The sequence below is a fragment of the Bubalus bubalis genome, chromosome 4, assembly GCF_019923935.1.
Source record: "Bubalus bubalis isolate 160015118507 breed Murrah chromosome 4, NDDB_SH_1, whole genome shotgun sequence".
Taxonomy (NCBI): Eukaryota; Metazoa; Chordata; class Mammalia; order Artiodactyla; family Bovidae; genus Bubalus; species Bubalus bubalis.
Genome location: NC_059160.1, coordinates 23,054,266 through 23,076,594, shown reverse-complemented (window position 1 = coordinate 23,076,594; position 22,329 = coordinate 23,054,266). Strand labels below are relative to the sequence as shown.

Sequence of the window (22,329 nt, the reverse complement as noted above, 5' to 3'; positions counted from 1 at the left end):
ATAGGAATTTAATATCAATCTGTCTTGCTCTTTTTAAATGCCCCTTGGTATTTGTATCAGGGTTCCATTAAATTTATAAATTAACTTAGGGAGACCTGACATCTTGATCAAATTGAGATGTGCCAAGAACAAGGCGTGTTATTCCTTTTGTTCAAGTTATTGCTACTTTTAGATCTGATGTTTTATCTTGGACATTCCCTTAGGTATCAGTCCATTCAACAAAATAATATGTTGAGCAGCTATTACACCCTTAGCACTATATTAAGCACAATAGAAATAAAGAAGTAGGTTCTGTCCTCCAGCAGCTTAGAATTTCATAAGCGAGATGGGCTAATGCCGGGGTCCAGCCCCAGCTGATCCAGGGTATTCGAAGGAGAGACGGCATAGGCGAGGGTCAGGAAACAACTGCTTAATTAAACTTTAATTAAGGATATAAAGAGTAATAGAATAAGGATAGCTCAGTGAGGAAATTCAATGGAGAAAAGAGGCTGAGTAGCTTGGTTTACACGGGAGACCAATAAAACTTCAAGACAAGAAGTTTGCACCACTTACGTAGGCCGCAGGTGTCCTTCCGTTCTCCTGAAGGAGAGGAGACACTGAGGCCTCCCCGGTCGGATCTTAGAAGCCCAGGCATAATTAGCAAGCATGGTGGGTTCCGCGCTCCAGATGGAGACTCAGCCAGAATTTGGGAGAGAGAGTGACATGGGGAGACCAAGTTTCAGTGAACAAGGCCCGCACTTTATTTTCTAAAGTAGTTTTTATACCTTAAGTTATGCATAGAGGATAATGGGGGAAGGGGTGGAGTCATGCAAGGACAGCAGTTCCTGGTCCTAATCGAAGCCAGGCTTTCAAACTTATCATATGCAAAAGTTCAGGTGATTGACATCATCTTCTGGCCCAGAGGCCTGTTAACATTTTAAGAAACTTATTTTTCTCTAAAGGTGATTATTCCAAAGTCAGGCACCAGCCTCCAAAAAAGCATTGGACAAAGCTGCATTTTACATTTCTATACACCCATTATATCAATCAATACACTGCCAAGGACACAGTAAGTAAGGAGTATGGAGACTTAGCAGCAAACATTGGCCCAACAAGTGAAAAACCCTTCACCAATACAATTTCTAATCAATCTTTTAACTACTCAAAGGAATCTGTGTTTAGGCAGTTTAGAACATCTCCTGCCTCTCACAGTTAGGAGGCTCTGAACAATCACATGTGGCCGGAAAAACCTATTCAGGCAGGCTAGAGGATTTCCAAAGGAGTTTGTAGGTTGAAACACTGTCACACCCAGGAATTATTAACTGGAGCTGTAAGCTAACTCTTTTTTCAGAGAGAGGTAGTGGGGGACAGCCCCCCGTAAAGTCAGAGGTGTAGGTGAAAGCAAAAAGCAGAAAGTAGGCAGACTCTGGTTTGGGAGGTAGATGCTCGAGAATTTCCAGGGGGACTCCTGAGGCTCGATCCCGCCTTTGCGTATGCTGAGCCTCCTTCCTCATGAGCTTTGTCATGGGTGGAGCTCCTCACGCTGGCTCCCAGCAGTGATAGAATTCCAGTTGAGCTATTCCAGATCCTGAAAGATGATGCTGTGGAAAGTGCTGCACTCAATATGCAATATGCACTCAATATGCAATATGCCGGCTCCCGGCAGGCTAACATTCCTGAAACAAAGCAAGCAGTGTGAGAGCCTGTGGAAGAAAGCCCCCTATAGCACAGTGAGACCATCCATGCAATGCAGGCTCTGAGGGTGGGCAGAGAAATGATGGCTAGAATAACAGGGCAAGACTTTGGACGGAATTTAGGGAGGGATCATATGCCCTGAAGGTCATGTAGACTTAGGTGGGGTCACAGGAAGAAGAAGGAATCTCAGTGAGGGGTACCTAGGTAAAAGCTCAGAGGTAGACCAATCATGACACTGCACAGGGCAGAAAGCCCCCAGCTGGACCCTTGGTTGGAAAACACTCTTCAAGCCTCAGTGTTAACAGCTCCAATCCTCATTATGTCCTTATTAAAATAACATTAATGAATATCTACTAGTTTCTTAGTTCTTTTGAGTGCTAATTTCTGTCCATCATGACCTTCTCTGGGGATGCTCCAGAGCTGAGCTGTCCAGTAGCCACCAAGCTCTTTAAGCCCTTGGAGGAGTGCAACTGCAGCACTGGACTTCTAATTTTATTTCATTTTAATTTACATTTTAAAAATGGAAGCAGGACTCCCATGGTGGTCCAGTGGTTAAGAATCTGCTTGTCAATGGAGGGGACACAGTTTCCATCCCTGGTCCCAGAAGATCCCACATGGCGCAGAGCAACTAAGCCTGTGCACCACAACTACCGAGCCCGAGCTCTGGAACCCACGAGCCACAACTGCTAAGCCATGTGCCCGAGAGCCTGTGCTCTGCAACAAGATAAGCCATGGCAATGAGAAGCCCACGTGCTGCAACTAGAGAGTAGGCCCGGCTTGCCGCAACTCTAGAAAGCCCACCAGCAGCAATGAAGCCCCAACACAACCATAAATAAAATAATATTTAATAGGAGCTCCTAAATCCTCATTATGTGCTTATTAAAATAGCAAACTAGTCTAAATGAACTAGAACCTTTACTAGCGTACTTTTTCCATTGGACTCAACTTTATTGTTTGAGGGAGGCCTGCGTTTGACATCAACAACAGCAGTGCATAAAATATCATTGTTAGATTGCAGTGTGTGCCTCAATTTTACTTTTTTTTTTAATGTGGCTACTGGGAAAATTTAAATTACATCTGTGGCTCATATCGCATTTCTCTTGGACAGCACTGGTCTAGGGTCTTACAACCCTGTGAGGTCTGGTCAGTGTCCCATGGGAGCCATTCCCGACTTTCAGAAGCTGATAGTTTACTAAGATGCCCAGGTGATTCTTATGCACAGCAATAAAAGCATACTATCTGGAGGACCAAGAGACATGCTGGCCTCTGGGCCAGAGTGGCCCCAGTCCTTCTGAGGGTGGGGGCAGGAGGCAGAGTGAGCGGCAGGGAGACCCCTGCCTGCCACTGTGATGTCACAGAGGCAGCCTCCTGGGTCAGCCAGCCCCACCCCAGCGTGTCCTGGTTATGAGAGGACACCCTCTCCAGCCTACCTCATACCACCTGACCCCTCTGCTGGCAAGAGGGGCTCTGATTCATCTTCACACTCAAGGCTCATCCCACGCAACAAATTAAGACATAACAGAAGAAACACTGAAACCCCTCTGCCTCATAACTTCAAAAGTGAATGAGCAATTCCTCTCAGCTGATTCAAAATGTTTGTCTCACCCAGAAGGTAGGTACCTTAAATTTTGAAATCTCATGACTATCTCATGTGTAGTCCCCTTACTATTGGATGTGTAATATGGGTTATACAAACTCATCGTAAGGAGCTTGAGAATACTCGGTAGGATTATCTGAAATGGAGGAAAAATGTGTTACTTGAGCCCAGTTTTTATTGATAAACCCAGTGATGGCCCTACCTTGGCCTCTTGTTCTTTCATCATCTATTAAAACTTCCATTTCTTCCTCCTTTGTCTCTTATCACACCTTTCCTCTGCTCCCAGGGCAGCTTAATGTCTTCTAGGTCTTTTTTCCCTCTCCATCTGTATGATTTCTACTACAAAATCTAGTCCCTGGCAAAGGCCCAATGGCACAGAAGTGATAGCAGTGATAAACTATCACTCCAGTGAACTGAAAGAGATGCTGAGGCATTCCCATGACCAGCTCCAATCCGAAATCTGCTGGAACTAAGAAAGGACAGCACAATCTTGGGCTCTTCCCGGTCTCAGAATCTGCAGAGACACTTCCAGACCCAGAAAGACACTCACAGCCAACAAAGATATCTTGGCTTGTTTAGTGGAGAAGGCACATCTGGAAGTGACTTGCCTTCCATTTTGAGAAAGTTGGCAACTCCCAACTTGCAGCTCACAGGGTTACCAAAAAGAAAAAAAAAAAAAAAATGATGTTCACTCTCCTATATCTTACCTTTCACAGGGGAGAAAAATGAAACTTACGATTAGCTTGAGAAATAAAATACACATACACACACACACACACACACACACACACACAGAGCAATGTGGTGTGCTGTTTATGGGCTGGAAGTTAGAGATATCTGAAGAAAAGGAGTTTCTTAAAAAAAAAAAAAAAAGACACTTCTGGAGCCTCAGAGAAGAGCTCACAGTTCTGAAGAACCACCAGATTATTGGGCTCAGCCCACTTCCCTGGTTCAGAATCTCCCTAAGTGATTATTAGATCATGAATAGGCCAACCCTCAGAAGTGAATACAGCTAGGACTAGCCGTAGTGGAAAAAAAAAAATTTATTGGTTTACGAGGAGAGATACAGAGGAAATGATGGGAGAGTCCGTTTATCAGTATACACCCGTGAAGTTTAAGGGAGGCAATCTGTTGCCTCATTCTGAATGCGCTCTCATAACTGGGCCACGGGTAAGGGTGACCAGGCCTCGCCTTGACCGAGGGGCGGCCTGGCCTTGACTCAGATGGTTTCCAAGTTGACTCTGCGATTACGAGCGTGTGGCCTTGAGACACGGGGGTTCTGACTTCTCCGGGTAGTTAGGATTAAACGTCCGTGGCTGCTAAGTCGCTTCAGTCGTATCCGACTCTGTGCGACCCCATAGACGGCAGCCCACCAGGCTCCGCCGTCCCTGGGATTCTCCAGGCAAGAACTGCCAAACCGTCTAGGACAGGGACGGGGTAACCGAGGAGGACAACTCTCTTTAATTCGCCTCCGAGAAAACAGTCGCTCAGGGAGGTTAGGGAACTTGGCCAAAATCTTTAGAGTCGTGGGGTGGGGCAGGGACTAGAATTCAGATCTGCTGTGGGTTGGTGGCCTCGAAGTTCCGTCTCTCGGACCCACGAAATGAGGCAGAGACAAGGCCTTTCAGCAGAACAGGAGCCGGGGCGTACCTTTAGGGGAAGGGGTCAGGGTGCGCGGAGACCTTAGACTTGGGTTTCAGCTCCTCCCGACCCTCGGCCCACCGGCTCGTGAGCGGAATTCAGGGGGATGAACGGGGATCTCCGCACTCCCTCTGCCCACCCCGCCTGGGAGGACCCTCAGGACGCCGTCCCCGTCCCCCCAGGAAGATGGAGAGGCCCCGGGCGGGGAGCCCCACCCTCTCGGGACATCCCGGCGCTCCGCCGCTGGGCTGGGCCTAGCCAAACGATTCAAAACAGGCTCCAAGCGTCACCTTGGCAACGCTCTTCCGTTGCTAGGCGACCGGGTGCCGTAGTAAACGGAGGGCGGGCGTGTTACTAGCGGATGGGAGGAGGCCCTCGGGAACTAACCCGACGTTCCGGCTCTGCGACTGCCGGGGGAAGTCGGGGGAGAGGGCAGAGAAGGAAGGGACGGGGTGGGGGGCGCATGCCGGATGCAAACGGGGCACCCCTTGAGAGGCCACTCCCGTTAGGCCCCTGCCCCGCCAGTCTGTCCCCGACACCCCACCACCCCCGCCCCGCCCCAGCAGTCCCCCGAGAGCTCCGTCACCCCCGCGTGAGCGATTGCCCCACAGGATGCCCAGATGGGACTACCCCTCTGATTCACTCCAGCTGCTTGAGGCATGAAAGAAGGCGGCTTCCTCTCCTGGAAATGACTGCATTCGCAAAAGCCCTCAAACAATTCTATTAAAAAGAGGAACGGGAAAAGTCACAGAGAGGAGAGCCCCCGCAAATGATTTTCTTTGGCCCTTACCACTGCACAGAAGTAGGTGTTCCCAGAACTCCGGACCCGTATTAGGAAAACTGGAGTCGTTTTCTTATTCTGTGAGTGTCTGGGGCCATGTGAACATAAAGCATGATTACATTAGGAATTAACCTGAAGCTGGGAAACCCCAGAGCTCAATGTCCTGTAGTGACTTTAGTATTTTGGACACTCGGCATGGGCATTTTAGTGATGTTAGACTTCCCATTAGGGCTGGGAAGCGGATATCAAAATGTCCTGAGCCAACGTTGCTAATCGTCCTTAGTAAATGTGTCATGTGTGAGGCATTGAAGTAATAATTGTAATAAAGGCTACAGAACCTCAGAACTTTGGACATTAGCGATCTACCATCCGAAAGGGCTCCAACCAGGAGGGAATCACAAGCCTTGGGAAAGGACATAACATTTCCAGTCTGTCACTGGCTTGTGAGCAATCTGATTGTACCCCGGTCTCTGTGAACTGAAGATAATACTTGCTCGTGAGATCACTGCTGTTTTCTGGGCTTGGCGCGTCAAACAGCAGGAATGTTTCCACAGGTGGGAGGAAGTGTATTGGCACAGGGTCTGTTTGATGAAACTCAGGGTGCTCCTGTGTAGAAAGGCCTAGGGTGTGTCTGTGGACCCTCTTTGCAACTTCTCCCTGCTCTTTCGTATGTGAAGCAGGAGGATCCCTGTCCCTTTCACCATAGAAGGCTGTTTGGACACTTTAAGATCTTATCTTCAGCCATGGTCTTCCTAATTGTATTTGTGAGCCAGGTTTCCATTATGCACTTCATTCATTCATTCCATTCATTTGTGGCTGTTAGGGCTAGGCTCTGAGGATCAACAATGAATAAGACATAGTTGCCACTGTATCTAGAAAGTCAGTCAAGTGAACAGACCAGCCAAGTAAACCATGTGATGAGTTACAGGAGAAGGCACACAGAACAGAGCAGTGTAGACCAGAGCCAATAACAACTGAAACATTTACACTGTATTCCAACCTTTCGTCTACTTAGTAACAGAAAAGGAGTTAATAGGGCCTGGGTCAGAAATCTGACTCCTGGGAGGATAGAGAGTATACTATCTATGTCCCAAACTAATGGAAATCAACTCTGAATATCATTGGAAGGACTAATGCTGAAGCTCCAATTCTCTGGCCACCTGATGTGATGAGCCAATTAGTTGGAAAAGACCCTGATGCTGGGAAAGATTGAGGGCAAGAGAAGAAGGGGACAACAGAGGATGAGATGGTTGGATAACACCACCCACTCAATGGACATGAGTTAGATCAAACTCCGGGAGATAGTGAAGGACAGGGAAGCCTGGTGTGCTGCAGTCCATGGGGTGGCCAAGAGTCGGACACGAGTGAGTGAGTGAACAACTGTCCCAAACAAACCTTTCTCGGGACAAGATGCCAGAATGGATATATGTGAGAATTAAAAAACAAAACAAAACAAAACAAAACCTGGAATCCATAGCCCCAGGCTTGGACCTGAGGGAAGGGCTGTGCTTTACAATCTTCCCTGGTTCAGGGAAGCCTGGCCTGCAGTCTGTGGGGTCCCAAAGAGTCAGACATAACTGAGCGACTGAACTGAACTGAACTGGTTCAGCATCTCAGCGTTCTAACCCATTGTTTTAATCACTTCTAATCTCCAGAGTAGTCACAAACCAAATTGAATTCCTGTTTACAAAGTATGTGTGGGTGTCCCAAGACCAATTTCTCTTTTTTTTCATACCTAGTAAATGTGTTTTTGGACAGTGCAGGGCACAGTACCTGAGGACCTTAGCAGGGATAGGTTGGTCCCAGCCCTTGGCTTTGTGATGTCACAAACATTCAGTTGCACATACATCCTGTGGAGGTGTCCTGAGGGGGTCAGGGTCCAACATACCAAAGTTCAGTAATGTTCTGAGACACGGAATCTTCTCATCTGTGTTGAGTCAGGAGCTTCTGAGCCTACTCAAATTATATTTATGTGGCATTGACTAGCAATTACTTTAAGAGAAGAAAGAGAAGGAACAAAAACCTAACATGCTCAAATTACAATGAAAGGAAGTGAGTGGGATACTTGACTCTGATTTTTGTGATCAGGCAGGCAAACTCATGCTTTGTCAAAAAGAGGAAATTGAACATTGTGGCCCAGGGTCCTTGGGGAGGGGATGGGGGTGGGGGGCACAGTCAAACAAGCCTGCACACTAACTGCACAGCTTCCTATGGGTACGTGCATGTTAAGTCACTCATGTCCAACTTTTTATAATCCCATGGCCTGTAGCCTGCCAGGCTCCTCTCCCAGACCTAGGCCTTAGTGTTAATCTCTCAGTCATGTCCAACTCTTTGAGACCCCATTGACTGTAGCCCGCCAGGCTCCTCTGTCCATGGATTTCCCAGGCAAGAATACTGGATTGCGTTGCCATTTCCTTCTCCAGGGGATCTTCCCTATCCAGGGATTAAACCCAGGTCTCCTGCATTGTAGGCCGATTCTTTACTGTCTGAGCCACCAGAGAAGCCCAGAGCTAGGCTTTGGGAAGGCTAAAATAATATAATTTGGAAGGCCCTCTTTAAAAAAATAGTACAAAATGACAAGTACAAATTAAATAATAAGCGTCTTGGAAGGGGCCTGAGTAAGTGGGGGACCACAAAGCTGAAGTTTCATCAGCTCCACTCTCTAAATCTACCTCTAGACTTCCTCACGTAACCCATCTGAGACTCTGCTGCTCCCATCTCCTTTTCCCTGGAGAGGGCATATTTCGGGCTATTAAGGTACAGGGGGTGCGGTTTATGAGCAGAGGTAATAAAAACCAAAGACAGGACTGTGCCAAAGGGTGACTCAAGCGGGATATGAGAAGTGTCTCCAAGTATTTGCAGGGTGGAAGCAGAGAGAAGGGAAAAGAATTGGTCACTCTTCTGGGGTGGAAAGGGAATGAGGATACGATTAAGTCAAGAAAAATGTGCACAAAACTCATCAGGAAACATTGTTGAACAGTATTTTCTGGTACCTCAGAGTTGTATTTCCCATGGGAAGTATTTGAGGACCTATTGAGTCACTGAAAACTAAAACTGGCCACAGAAAAATGTGCCACAGGAAACAATCTTACAAGATGTTCTCGAGGGAGCAGCTGGATGGCTCCAGAGTTCATTGTGAGCCCTGAATTCCAGAAAGCTGACGCATGGCTTCTATAGATTACTGTGTGGGGAGGAGGCCAAGGCAAGAAAAGAGAGTGCGAGTCTGCGGGGTGGGGCAGCCACCTCCACCCACCTTTGCTGCTGGTGAGGGGAGGCATGTGATTGAAGAAGGAAAATATGGGAAGATAGTGCCACCCAGCGTTGAGATGAAAACTGCAGCCAGAAACCAACAGCCAATTCAATGGCGAACAGGAATCAGAAATTCTCCGCTCCCTTTTCTTAAAGGAGAGGAGGGAAATAAAGGGTCTTTTGGGTAATACAGACATCACCCCTGGACTGAAGCACGCATGTGTCAAACAGGGTGTTAAATAAGGCTGACAAATAAGGAGAAATACGGTATGATATCCCGGTATGTGGAATCGTATAGTGAGTGAGTGAAAGACAATCAGTCATGTCTGACTCTTTGCTACCCCACAGACTATACAGTCCATGGAATTCTCCAGGCCAGAATACTGGAGTGGGTAGCCTTTCCCTTCTTCAGGGAATCTTCCCAACCCAGGGATCGAACCCAGATCTCCTGCATTGCGGCCCAATTCTTTACCAGCTGAGCCACCAGGGAAGCCCAAGAATACTGGAGTGGGCAGCCTATCCCTTCTCCAGCAGATCTTCCTGACCTAGGAGGAATCATATATGCAGAATCTAAAAAGAAATTATACAAATGAACTTATTTACAAAGCAGATAGACTCACAGACCTTATGGTGGATGGGGGAATGGAAGGATCAGGGGAAGGGATAGTTGGGAAGTTTGGGATATACATGTACACACTGCTATATTTAAATAGATAATCACCAAAACCATACTGTACAGCACAGGGAACTCTGCTCAATGTTACCTGGCAGCCTGGATGGAAGGGAAGTTTAGGGGGAAATGGATACAAGTATGGCTGAGTCCCTTTGCTGTCCACCTGAAACTATCACAACCTTGTTAATCGGCTATATCCCAATATGAAATTAAAAGTTTTTAAAAAATAGAGTACAGAATATATTGGGTGACAGGATCAAGATCAAAGGAGAGTGATTTGGCCAGAATGAGGACTAATTCAAATGCTCCAAGGGGAGCCTGCCTTTGAGTCCCCAAACCAACTGCACAAACACAGGATGTGAGCATCATGACTCGGTTGGCGGCAGATCTGGTCGACGTGGCGGAAGGGCAGGGCAGGGCAGAGAGGCTTTTGCTAAATGTCAGCCCAAAGTAAGTCAAACAGGTGTGATTTTTATGGTACGCTAATCCCCTGATTATATAGTTTTCAGTCTGTTCAGTTTTTTTACTTGTGTGGTCAGAGTGGTGACTCCCAAGTTCCTCGCATGTGGAACCGGAAATTCAGAACTCCATCCCTGGGTGTATGCAAAAAGTTTTCTAAAATTACAGGTTCCTGGGCATCACCCCAGAACCACTATGGCAGCTCAGGATGGAGCCTAGGAATCTGCATATCTTCCAAAGTTGCAAAGATGGTTCTGATGCTGATCAGAATTGACCCCTACTGCTCTCAAATATGGAGCCGACTTTGAGGACTTTACAATCAAGACAAACAGCTGGAATATAGAAAGCACCATGGAAGCGGACAAGGACAGAGAGGAGGGAATGGTCCTTAGGAAGAAACATTTTCAAAAATGAGTGACTTGAGTTCATCTTGACAAGAGGCAGATCCTTGGGTAAGAAGAGAAGACATTCCAGGAAGAAGGAAGGAAGAGCATCTGCCAGGATGAGGAGGATGACGTCCTTGGGTATTCAAGGGAACACAGCAGTCTCCCCACCTTCTCAACCCAATTAATTGGCACAGTTTTTGAGGACAGAAAGCCCCATTTGTATTCCTAGGGGACTGACAACAAAAGATATGCAATCAAACCCTTATTGATTTGCCAGGTTTTTTTGCTTTTTGTTTAAGTTTTAGAAATGAACTTTTTAAAAAAAATTTATCCCTTTGCCCAAAGATTGGGAGAGACATGGTAGATAGCCACAGTATTGCTAACCCAGGGATTTATTTCTCTCCAATCCTCCTCCCTCTGCAGGCTTACCCCCAACACTACCTAATGCACAGATGGTCTCAGGATGTTATAATAATCCTTACTAATGTCACTCACTGGACAGTGGAGACCACCCGTGACACCAGGAAGCCTTTCCATACCCATGGCTCTATGAGGCCCCTGACATTGCAGATCACAGGGCGTATGAAGGGGATGGAAAACCCGACACAAGGGAATGGGAACTGACAAAAGGTACTACAAAGCAACGGTGACTCTACAATGTTTTGTCTGCCATAAAATCAAGCCCAATCCATTCCCACCAGTTTCCTAGGGAGTGGCCGTGCGATGGACACTCAATCACTGTGCACTTTTTAAATTTATTTTTTAATTGAAAGATAATTGCTTTACGGCATTTTGTTGTTTCTTCACTCTGCACATGTAGGTCCTTGCGTCTTTGTGCTGAATCCCAGACCCCCAGTGGCAAGCTCTTCTGTGTAATCGCTCAGGACAACTGGACCATGAGTGCTTTGTCAATTTTTAAATGCCCAAGTTCCCTGCAAGGCAGCGTTTAATCATGAAGCACTCCAAAATATATGATAGAGGGGAGGGGTGGGAGGAGGTGGGAGGGGAATGGAAAGGGAGTTTTCTTTCTTCCAACACTAAACCAAAGGGATTTGGAGCACAGATGGCATCTGCAGTCATTCTGGACAAGCTGTGAGACAAGGACCATGGTCAAGGTAACCAGCTTCCCTCTCTTATTGTTTGGAACATGCATTTCATAGCTGTTTTGCTCCTGATTCTTTTAAGAGATGTGCCAGTCTCATCCATTTGTTGTCCTTACTAGTCTGTGTTAATCCTGAGGTTTTGCCATTAACTTATGTTGATGGAAGAATCACTGAAAATCGGTAGAAATTAATTATTGAAAAGTATAGATTTTTCAACCTATATATTTCCTAGTGGTCTTGAGCCTGTGTCTGAAGCTACACACTGTCCCTTTTTTAGAGACTGAAGAGTCCCCTCGGCTTGGGGCTTGTCAGTACATGCAAAGATAGAACGTGTCTGTGGCCGCTATTTCTTCTCCATGATCCCCTGAAGGAAACCACTGCCAAATTAGATTGTTCTTCTAGATCAAGAGAAAGGCATTTTTAGGGGGAAGAATAAAATATGTAGTGAAGGGTATGGCAGTGTGGGTGTTGAAGACAATTCTTGAAGATTCTTGAATGGATTCTCATTCAGTTATCAAGATAATCGTTGAATGAGGTTCCTTGAGTCTGTCCTTGGTAGATACTCCTGGGAACAGCATCTTTGGACTTCATTCCAAGCTCTTTTTCTTCTCTTTTCAAAACTTTTTATTTTATATTCAAGTATAACTGATTAACAATGCTCTGATAGTTTCAAGTGCATGGCAGAGCAACCCAGCCATCATATACGTGTATCCATTCTCCCCCAAACTCCTCTCCCATGAAGGCTGCCACATAACATGAAGCAGAGTTTCTTGTGCTATACAGTAGGTCTTTGTTGGTTATCCATTTTAAATATAGCAGTGTGTACATGTCCATCCCAAACTCCCTAACTATCCCTTCCCCCTGGTAACTATAAGTTCATTCTCCCAAGCTCTTTTTCATTCTTTCGTTCTCAACTTCTTAAATTTGTTGTCACCTTAGTGCTGCTACAAAGTGGTTGTACTGTGATGAGGGGATTCATGACTCTTATTTCGGAATAACCTGATGAATAATTTGTGAATAGGTATGATTTTACATGGATTGAGGGTAAAATTAAAATCTGATGGGATAGTGGCTAAATCTCCAAGTTATATGGGGTTGAAAATAAAGTTGTTGAAAATGTAGAATTGCCTGAATCCTTAGTTCCATCTTTATACAGAATAATGGGATGAAGATGTTGTACCTTGAAGTCTGTTTCCTATTCAAGCAATGGATATAAAAATAGAAAGGGTAACTAATTAAGAGGAGCAGAACAATGACAAAAACCAATAGGATTTTCAAAACTAAAAAACAAGATGAAAACATTCTTTTGGGAGAAGAAAAGGGGCTCATAATGACTTCCATATCTGACAATATAAGACCACCCCCCTTCCAGGTATCATGGCTTTTGAGACCAAGGTCACCCAGAGTCTTGAACCAACAATTCTTGCTGGAGTTAATTTGTTGAGTGCTTTAAAAAAAAAAAAAAATCTTATTAGCAAATTGCTTTACAGAAGCTGTTTTATCATACATACATTTTGCTTATTGGCTTCTATCTACATATGAATCTGGTATATTTCTTATTGCCATAAAAAACTGCACTTTGTCTGTGGCATGTACTGTTTTAGTCCCTAAAAATTATAAAGAACAAACTGTTATGATTCTAAGATAAAGTTGCCTGTTTAATGTAGAAAATGTTCAGCTGGAGATGATGAGAGAGGCAGATTCATGGGCCTGTCTTATTTAGCTATGGTTTTATTTACATCTCTTAAACTAAGCAGATTTGGGTCTGATTAATTCTGATGTAAGTGATTCCCCTTAGAAAGCTCAAGATGGTTTACTTTAAGAAGTGTCTGTCAGCAACTAAATATGGGCTTCTTTTCCGTTCAGTATATATTAATATAACAGTACAAACTGCTTCATAATGCAAAGTGTGAGACCTGTCATATCTCTTTATTTTTATTAATAAATCAAATTCAATCTGGCTCCACACCACCACTCCCCAGCACTGAAACATCTAACATTGGACATTTTCATCTCACCCTTCTTTTAGGTTAAAAATGACAAGGCCGAGGGCTCCAGCCAAAGCCACGGGGGCTGCCTTCATTCTGCAGCCACCCACCGGGTCGCCCCCGGGCACTGCAACCATACTGGGCAGTGTGGCTGCACCTGCAGGTTCCTTGTCCACCCGCCAAGGACACCCTCCTGTGGCTCCAAGGCCAGGGCACTCAGTGCCCAGCCTCCACGGGTACCACGCAGCCACCTCGCATTTGAGATTCTCTCAGTTCAGGCATAGTGGGTGGAAGCTGCACTCAGATCTCCACCTCTCTCAAAACCCATCACTCTATTTCCTCTCCAAGGGTTGCAGCATCCCAGTTGGTCCTCTGCCCTCCCACCCTCAAGAGCCCGGTGCCTCTATCTGCTCCCCTAGGGAGCATCCTCTTTAACATTCATTAATAGGATAAATGGGCTTTCCTGGTGGCTCAGATGGTAAAGAATCTTCCTGCAATGTGGGAGACCCAGATTCGATCCTTGGGTCAGGAAGATCCCATGGAGAAGGAAATGGCTACCCATTCCGCTATTCTTGCCTGGAGAATCCCATGGATATATGCCCCTTTACTCCTCTCAGAGGAATCTAACACAGGGAAAAGTGATAACGTTAGTCACTCACTCATGTCTGAATCTTTGAGACCCCATGGACTGTAGCCTGCTGGGCTCCTCTCTCCATGGAATTCTCTAGGTATGAATACTGAACTGGGTTGCCATTCCTTTCTCCAAGGGCTCTTCCTGACCCAGGGGTTGAACCTGGGTCTCCTGCATTGTAGGTGGATTCTTTACCATCTGAGCTACCAGGGAGGAAGATATCAAAACCTTATATAGGATAATCATAAATTAAAACCCATTTATAACTAAAAGGAGTATAAATATTTTTTGTTAGATTGGAGGAATGGAGAATTTAACATGTGAGCCATTATTATATGTCAGATAAGTGCCCAGCATTTTGCTTGTATTATTTAAGTAAATCCTCCTAACAACAACAACAAATACCTCCCCACTACCTTTCCCTGAAGACAAAACCAAAGATTACCAGCAGGAACATCTGGTGATCGCCCAATCCTTTTTCTCAACCAGATGCACGCTAGCTCAGTGGCTTAATCACATTACTATCTGATGCTTGTTCAGATTATCCCCAATAAGCGTTTTAATATAATAAGGTCCGGCTGAAATAAACATCATCGCTTCAGCGCCTGCTCTAGGCCACTCCTGGAGCCGAGCTCGCCCAAAGCTACTTGGAGAAAACTCCAAAGGGCTGGTCGAGCCCACTGTGTTGGAGGAAAGCAGCTCCATGGAGTTCAGGGACCCTCGGGGGAGGGCGCTGATCTCGGATCTCAGATGAGGCTCTAACATCAGGCTCCGCGTGTGTGTGTCTTATTACAGATGGGGCTCCCGAAGGGCTTCTCTAGCCAACGGACACGCCTATCTGCCGTCCTCAACATGCTATCACTCAGCCTCTCCACAGCATCCCTGCTCAGCAACTACTGGTTTGTGGGCACACAGAAGGTGCCCAAGCCCCTGTGCGGGAAAGGTCTACCAGCCAAGTGCTTTGACGTGCCGGTGCCCCTGGATGGGGGCGGCACCAACGCATCTTCCCCGGAGGTGGTGCACTACAGTTGGGAGACCGGGGATGATCGGTTCACCTTCCATGCCTTCCGGAGCGGCATGTGGCTATCCTGTGCGGAGATCATGGAAGAACCAGGTAGCTGCCTTGCCCCCAGCCGCCTGATTTCTTGTCCTCCCCGGCAGAGGGAAGTGGCCCTCCCTCGTTCACACCGGCAGGGCTCACCCCTAGCCTCAGCATCTCCCCCCTCTCCATTGTATCCCTTCCACATCAGACTCCTTTGTCATAAAGTCCAAATTCCATCCATCTGGCATTTCACCTCCAGACAGTCGCTGGTTTCAAACAACATCCCCCTTCAACAGTCTCATGCAGACTTTGAAGGTTATGAGACTTCCCATTCCTGCCAGCTAGAGTTGCCATTTAGAGACAAAACAAGGAGACTATCATAGAAAAAGCCTGGGCTCTGACCAGCTGTAACCTTACAGGAACAACTTCACTCCTACGGGCATTGATTTTCTCATTTTTGAGATGCAGGCATCAGAGTAGATGGCCCTTAAAGCATCCTAGAAGCGTGTTCTCATTCTAAGTGTTGTTGTTACCACTGAAAAGGCAGGGCAAGTGAAGCCCAGGGAGGATAAATACATGGTGGAAGTTCTCCCCAGAGGAGCCGCAGACAGACTCTCTCAGGTCTCAGGTCACGGGGCATACACTCGCAAAGCAGGTGCTATGCCAGCATGTTAGGTGGGGGCTTGTCCTCAGGCGAATAGCAGAGGACGCTCCCTCATCCCTGCTCAAAGCTTACAAAGACCCCCCTGTGGTGAAGTTTTCCTAAAGCCCAGAACTGTGTACAATTTGCAGTCTACAGCTTCTCCCAGTTTGGGCTAAGGCGAAAAGGAGATGGGAAAGGATTATAAACTTTTGGGTATATCCATTTATTTTTACATTTTTAATTTATTTATTTTAATTGGAAGATAATTACTTTACAATATTGTGATGGCTTTGGCCATACATCAGTATGAATCAGTCACAGGCATACATGTGTCCCCCCATCCTGAAGCCCCCACCTTCCTCCTCACCCCATCCCTCCAGGTTGTCACAGAGCGTTGGCTTTGGGTGCCCTGCATCATATATCAAACTCCCACTAGCTATCTATTTTACATGTGGTAATGTGTACGTTTCCACATACATGTAAAGTACAGACTTTTGGATTCAGTGGGAGAAGGAGGGGGTGAGATGATTTGAGAGAATTCCATTTATATTTATTATTGTGCCATTTAGCACTGCTGTGACTCCAGTCCAGGAAACAATTTAGAGCCACTCAAGCCAGCAGCAGGAGCAGAAGGGGCTGGTGAACCAACGCTGGAAACACCCCCTGGGTGACTCGGCGAGTGTCCTCTTCATAATCAGGACTTGAGGCAGAAATTAATCTTGGATGACTCTGGCCTATTTTGTTCATCCATCCTTGCATACTTCCCTGCTTCCAAAGAGACATTTATGGCCTGCCTCCCATGTGCTGGGCAGGCCCCCAGGATGCAATTAGGAAAAGCCTGTGTCCCTCAACCAGGGCAGTACCTCACCACCTTGTACCTTGTCTATTTCAGGGGAGAGGTGCCGAAGTTTCCTTGAACTCACACCACCAACCGAGAGAGGTGAGAAAGGACTACTGGAATTTGCCACGTTGCAAGGCCCACGTCACCCCACTCTCAGATTTGGAGGGAAGCAGTTGATGGAGAAGGCTTCCCTCTCCCACCCTCCCTTGGGGCTTGTGGCAAGTATGTGGGTTTGATGATAAATTTAGTTACCATTGAGTTGGGCCTCTGGGGATCTAAACTGTACTGTGATCTCCTGCTTTTCTTTTCTTCTGAGTCTCACAGGATGACACTAACTCCCACTAGGCTGATTCAAACTCCCACCTGGCTGACACTCATTCCTAGGCAGGAACACAAAAAAGCAACAGCAGGGACAAATAAAGTTCCCAAAAAGAAATCTACCAACAGCTCAAACCTACTCCTGTTGCCAAGTAACCATGTAGAAAGCTTGAATTTTTCCAATTTTTTTTTTTTTTTTTTTTTTGCATTTCAGTAACTTTATTGAAAGGTATATATCCCTTAGTACCAAAACATAATGATAGTTGGTTAGGTTACCTCTACCAATGCAAAATTAACACTGATGTAATACATTTTTTTGTAACATAGAAAGGAAGGAATCAAGGCCCGAGGGGAGGAAGAAGAGAAACAAAATAGATGGTTCCAGAATTAAAATTTTTTAAGAAAAGAAATAGAAATAAGTAGCAAAAGTTACATCCCTAAAAGATTTGGTGGAAATTGGATGATTTCTTCTCCAGTCTCCCTAGGAGTATTTACACTGAGTTAAGCATGGTTGTGTATGGGATACTGCGTAGAGTGAGAGCTGATAGCCCAGAGCCCCCTGGTCAGGGACTGTCCCAGCTGCTTTCAACTCTGTCTTCTCCTCTGGTGCTAATGAGGCTCTCCACTTCTCATGGGCAGCATTTGTTCACCGCTCGTTCAGTTATTTAATTATCAGGGTGAGGGTTCTTCTTCCTCTGGTTTCTGACAGAGATCCTATGGTTATCACTGGGAGCCCAGTTTGCCTACATTGGACTTGAACTCATCAGTTTCATCCTGCTACTGACGGACTTGCTGTTCACGGGGAACCCTGGCTGCAGCCTCAAGCTGAGCGCCTTTGCTGCCATCTCCTCTGTCTTGTCGGGTGAGCAGGGTCTCAGGAGCTACAGAGGGAGTGGGTGTCCCCTGTTGCCTTTGAAGCCTAGCCGGCAGCTGGAATCTCTGTCCTAAGGGAAGGAAGGAGCCCCGAAGAAAGCTAAAGAATGGAGCCAGGAGATACAGCACAGGCATCTTTAATTTTAAACCGAAACAACATGCAAAATGCTAGATTACGTCATTACGTACTTTGCAAAATGATTTCTCTCTGGGTTCTTTCTACTTGGAAGTTTTCTCATTATGTACAATACGGTTTGGTTTATTACTTCTGAGTCGTGACATGCAAACAGCTTTGCCGGACTCTGCTGGATCAAGTAAGAGATGCCTGTAAATCAGTGGTCCCCAAGCCTTTTGGCACCAGGGACCAGTTTTTTATGGAAGACAATTTTTCCACAGACTGGGGGCAGGGGATGGTTTGGGGATGATTCAAGCGAATTACACTTATTGTGCGCTTTATTTCTTTTATTGTTATATCAGATCCACCTCAGATCATCAAGCATTAGACTCAGAGGTTGGAGCCCCTAGTGTAGATGATAAAGGAGAGGGTTCACCTTGGGGATGCAGATGGGAAAGACCTAAAGGGAGGAGCAGCCCAGCGTGCAGCATTGACTAGAAATGTTCCCATAGCTCAAAACCGAACATCTGGGGAACCAACAGCAAACATGCCTTCAAGGAGGAACCCCCAGTGCAGGGTAGCCCTGATGCCAGATAGGGAATATGATTTGCTCCCAAATCGTAGTCCCTATAGGTAGATGGCAGTGCCAGCCTTCCTCTAAGGGTGCTGCCTCCCTGTTTCTTTTGCAGGCCTTCTGGGGATGGTGGGCCATATGATGTACTCACAGGTTTTCCAGGCAACGGCCAACTTGGGTCCAGAAGACTGGAGGCCACACGCTTGGAACTATGGCTGGGCTTTCTAGTAAGTGCTTATCACCTCCGCCACCTTTCTCTTCTTCCCCGGTCCACCTCCATTTAATGGCAGCCCTCAACTAGGCACTTGCTCTCTGTCCTCCTTCCTTCTCTCCATCCCTCACCCCAGATACCTGTCAATCATCCTCCAGAGGGCGGGACCAGCAGGCCATACCCATTCTCTCCCCACCTTCCAAGGAGAGGTACAGAGTGGATTCCTTCGGCTTATTTTTTGTGAGGACATTGTCAAGTTTTTCTGCTGATAAAGCTGTTAAGAAGTGCTTCTACACCTGACATGTAGGACGTCCTAGGGAAATGAGACTGATTTTGCATGGTTTATGGAAATGAGGCTCTACATTTTATATATTCTGTTGCCCACAAAGTTCATTCAGATTTTTCCATAAAAGCTTACAGAGAACCCTGAACAAACTTTTCGGCCAACCCAATATTTTATGATTCAAAATACTTGGGAGACAGAGAAATGAAGAAATAGCCTTGAAATCTGGATTCCGTTTCTGTGAATGGCTGCCCACTCTCCTCCTATAATGAATAAGTTCATCCTGCCTCCATTCTTATTCCACCAAACTATGTTAGAAATGAAACAGTCTCCCCGTAGCCCTTAAAGAACTAAGGGCTCAGTTAGTTTGCTGCTGCTGCTGCTAAGTCGCCTCAGTTGTGTTCAACTCTGTGCAACCCCATAGACGGCAGCCCAACAGGCTCCGCCATCCCTGGGATTCTCCAGGCAAGAACACTGGAGTGGGTTGCCATTTCCTTCTCCAATGCATGAAAGTGAAAAGTGAAAGTGGAAAGTGAAAGTGAAAGTGAAGTCGCTCAGTCGTGTCCGACTCTTAGCGACCCCATGGACTGCAGCCTATCAGGCTCCTCTGTCCATGGGATTTCCCAGGCAAGAGTACTGGAGTGGGGTGCCATCGCCTTCTCCTCAGTTAGTTTAGATTTATCTTATTATAAAGAAGGAAGCAGAGACCATGATGAAACACATACATTCAAGGGTAACATCCCCTTTATGTGGGTTTCTTACCTTCTCCCTTGAGGGACACTCTCCATTCACTACACAGATGTCGACTTAGGTCTTCATGAACCATCTGGGCTGAGTGCTAAGCACTTACCAGTGCTGGAAAGACAGTGCCAGGCTTGAGTTTCTGTGCCGAAGAGGCACATGGAAGCCTATACCTGTCTGTCACAGGATCCTATCCCCTTTCCTCATGGTATAATATGGGCTATTGGATTCGGGGGTCTCTGATCTTTCCATCAGCCACCCTACCACAGTTTAGCTCATTTTCCAGACTCATCATTTCTCAGCTTTTGTCCATTTTTTGAGCCATTCTTGGCATTTCAACTGCAGGGCTCAGACTTCAAAACTCCCACCAAAGTATCTTAGTCCGTCACAGACAGCAGAGGGGAACACACAGCAGCGGCACGTGGCCTTCCACTGTCACGCCTCGTGAAATCCACCCCCCAACAACGCCCCCCCAACTCCTGGTGTCCTGGGCTTCCCACGATTGTGGGGCACTTAGAGGTTTGACTTTCCCGGTTCTTAGGAGTGTGTTTGATATGGTTCCCTGGTGTCTTTTTCTCTTTGTTGAATCCATCCAGCTTCTCTCCCATCCTTTACAAATTTCTTTGGGCCAAGAACCACACTGTTTGCACTGTAGGCCTTGTTTCCACTAGAGAAGTCTATACTAATGCCTCTGGATGTGTACTCAGGGTTTCCTGAATGCCTCCCAGAGGCTCAACTAACTCTGGAGACCCTATGACAGCTAGGCTGAAAACCAAGGAATACGGAAGAGGTATCTGAGTGCAGGAAAATCTTTGGCAGGAAATGTGTGTGTGTCAGGCTTCCTTGGTGGCTCAGAGGGTAAAGAATCTGCCTGCAATGCAGTAGATCCAGGTTCAATCTCTGGGTCTAGAAGATTCCCCTAGAGAAGGGAATAGCCGGCTACCCACTCCAGTAGACTGGCAGACTATAGTCCATGGGGTTGGACATGACTGAGTGACTCTCACACACACATGCGTCAGGGAAAGGAAAGAGGTAATGCGTTGGGCTGCGTGTACTGTGTCAGATGAGCTACTGGTCTGTGGAATTGTTGAGATTATATGAGGGTAACTGCAGCTTGGGAAACTGCAGTAGTCCAAAAAATTGTGTGTGGCGGGGCAGGAGTGAGTGTGTGTATGTGTGTGTGTATACACATATACACAGAGCTTCCCTGGTGGCTCAGATGGTAAAGAATCTGCCTGCCAATGCAGGAGATGCATGTTTGATCGCTAAGTGGGGAAGATCCTTTGGAGGAGGGAAATGGCAACCCACTCCAGTATTCTTGCCTTGAAAATCCCATGGACAGAGGACCCTGGCAGGTTACAGTTCATGAGATCGAAAAAGAGACAGACACAACTTAGTGACTAAACAGCAACACACACAAACATACACACGTATAAAATAGGCCACCAGGTATGAAAAAACACAGCACTTACAACGAATCAGTGCAGTGAAAATGAATGTTAAACTCCTGACTTTAACCCCATATAAATCATGGTTTTTTACTACAAAACATTCAGAACTTACCCTAGGACAAACCAAATTCAGACCTCTGCTCTTTATCTATATGTGAAAAGTGACACCCTCATGTTCCTAAATCCCTAAGAGGCATCCCTTAGTTGACTAGTAGGAAGGGACCTTGATATTTTTCTTTCAAACCCGTGAGAAAGCGTCTTACTTTCCCATTTTGTGTGTGTGTGTCCCTAGCACGGCCTGGGTCTCCTTTACCTGTTGCATGGCATCGGCGGTCACCACCTTCAACACCTACACCCGGCTGGTGCTGGAGTTCAAGTGCAGGCACAGTAAGAGCTTCCGAGGAGCCCCAGGCTGCCAGCCGCATCGCCACCAGTGCTTCCTGCAGCAGCTGGCGTGCACAGCCCACCCAGGGGGCCCCGTGACCAGCTACCCCCAGTTCCGCTGTCAGCCCATCCGCTCCATCTCCGAAGGGGTAGACTTCTACTCAGAACTACATGACAAGGAACTTCAACAAGGCACCAGCCAGGAGCCTGAGACCAAAGCAGCTGGCTCATCTGTAGAAGAGTGTTAGGAGTTAGGGGGTTTGGAGAGCAGGCCAAAGCCCTACCTTAAACGTTGCTCTGTGATCAACACGTGCTCAAGCCACAGTCTGTTTCCTGAGTGTGACTTTCGGAGGTTAAGAACAAGGGTATTGAAAGTCTAAGTCCAAGGAGCGCCCTGGCTCCCTTTTCCATCACAGCTCAGTCTCACTGCCCCCACTCCACCGCCCCCCACCCCACATCTCACTCATTCAGAAGTTCTTCTCAATTCAATTGTTCATTATGTGCTGGGTTCTGGGAGATAAAAAAAAAAGGAGTAAAATAGAGATCCTGCCCTTTAGGGGCAATCAGGCTGGTCAGGAGAACAGAGATGGGTGGTTGATAGGGCTCAGCTCAGCCGTGGCGCACTGGACTTTAAAGCCACACACGAGGAGGCAGTACTAGGAGCTATGTCA

At 46.6% G+C, this 22,329-nt stretch overlaps 1 protein-coding gene across 3 annotated transcripts; it reads left to right on the top strand.

Moving 5' to 3' along the window:
* The first annotated feature begins 2,912 nt into the window (after positions 1 to 2,912).
* Positions 2,913 to 21,982, top strand: GSG1 (germ cell associated 1). 3 transcript variants are annotated; one of them, XM_025283289.3, is made up of 6 exons: positions 2,913 to 3,286; positions 14,978 to 15,296; positions 16,760 to 16,807; positions 17,736 to 17,888; positions 18,704 to 18,815; positions 21,567 to 21,982. In XM_025283289.3, exons 1-6 carry the CDS (start codon positions 3,239 to 3,241, stop codon positions 21,904 to 21,906), a joined length of 1,020 nt encoding a protein of 339 aa, XP_025139074.2. In that variant the 5' UTR covers positions 2,913 to 3,238; the 3' UTR covers positions 21,907 to 21,982. The 3 variants fall into 3 exon arrangements, with proteins under 3 accessions (XP_025139074.2, XP_025139072.2, XP_006075736.2); XM_025283287.3 differs by having other exon boundaries at positions 16,760 to 16,930; XM_006075674.4 differs by lacking the exon at positions 2,913 to 3,286 and adding an exon at positions 10,924 to 11,090 and having other exon boundaries at positions 16,760 to 16,930.
* Positions 21,983 to 22,329: the final 347 nt, after the last annotated feature.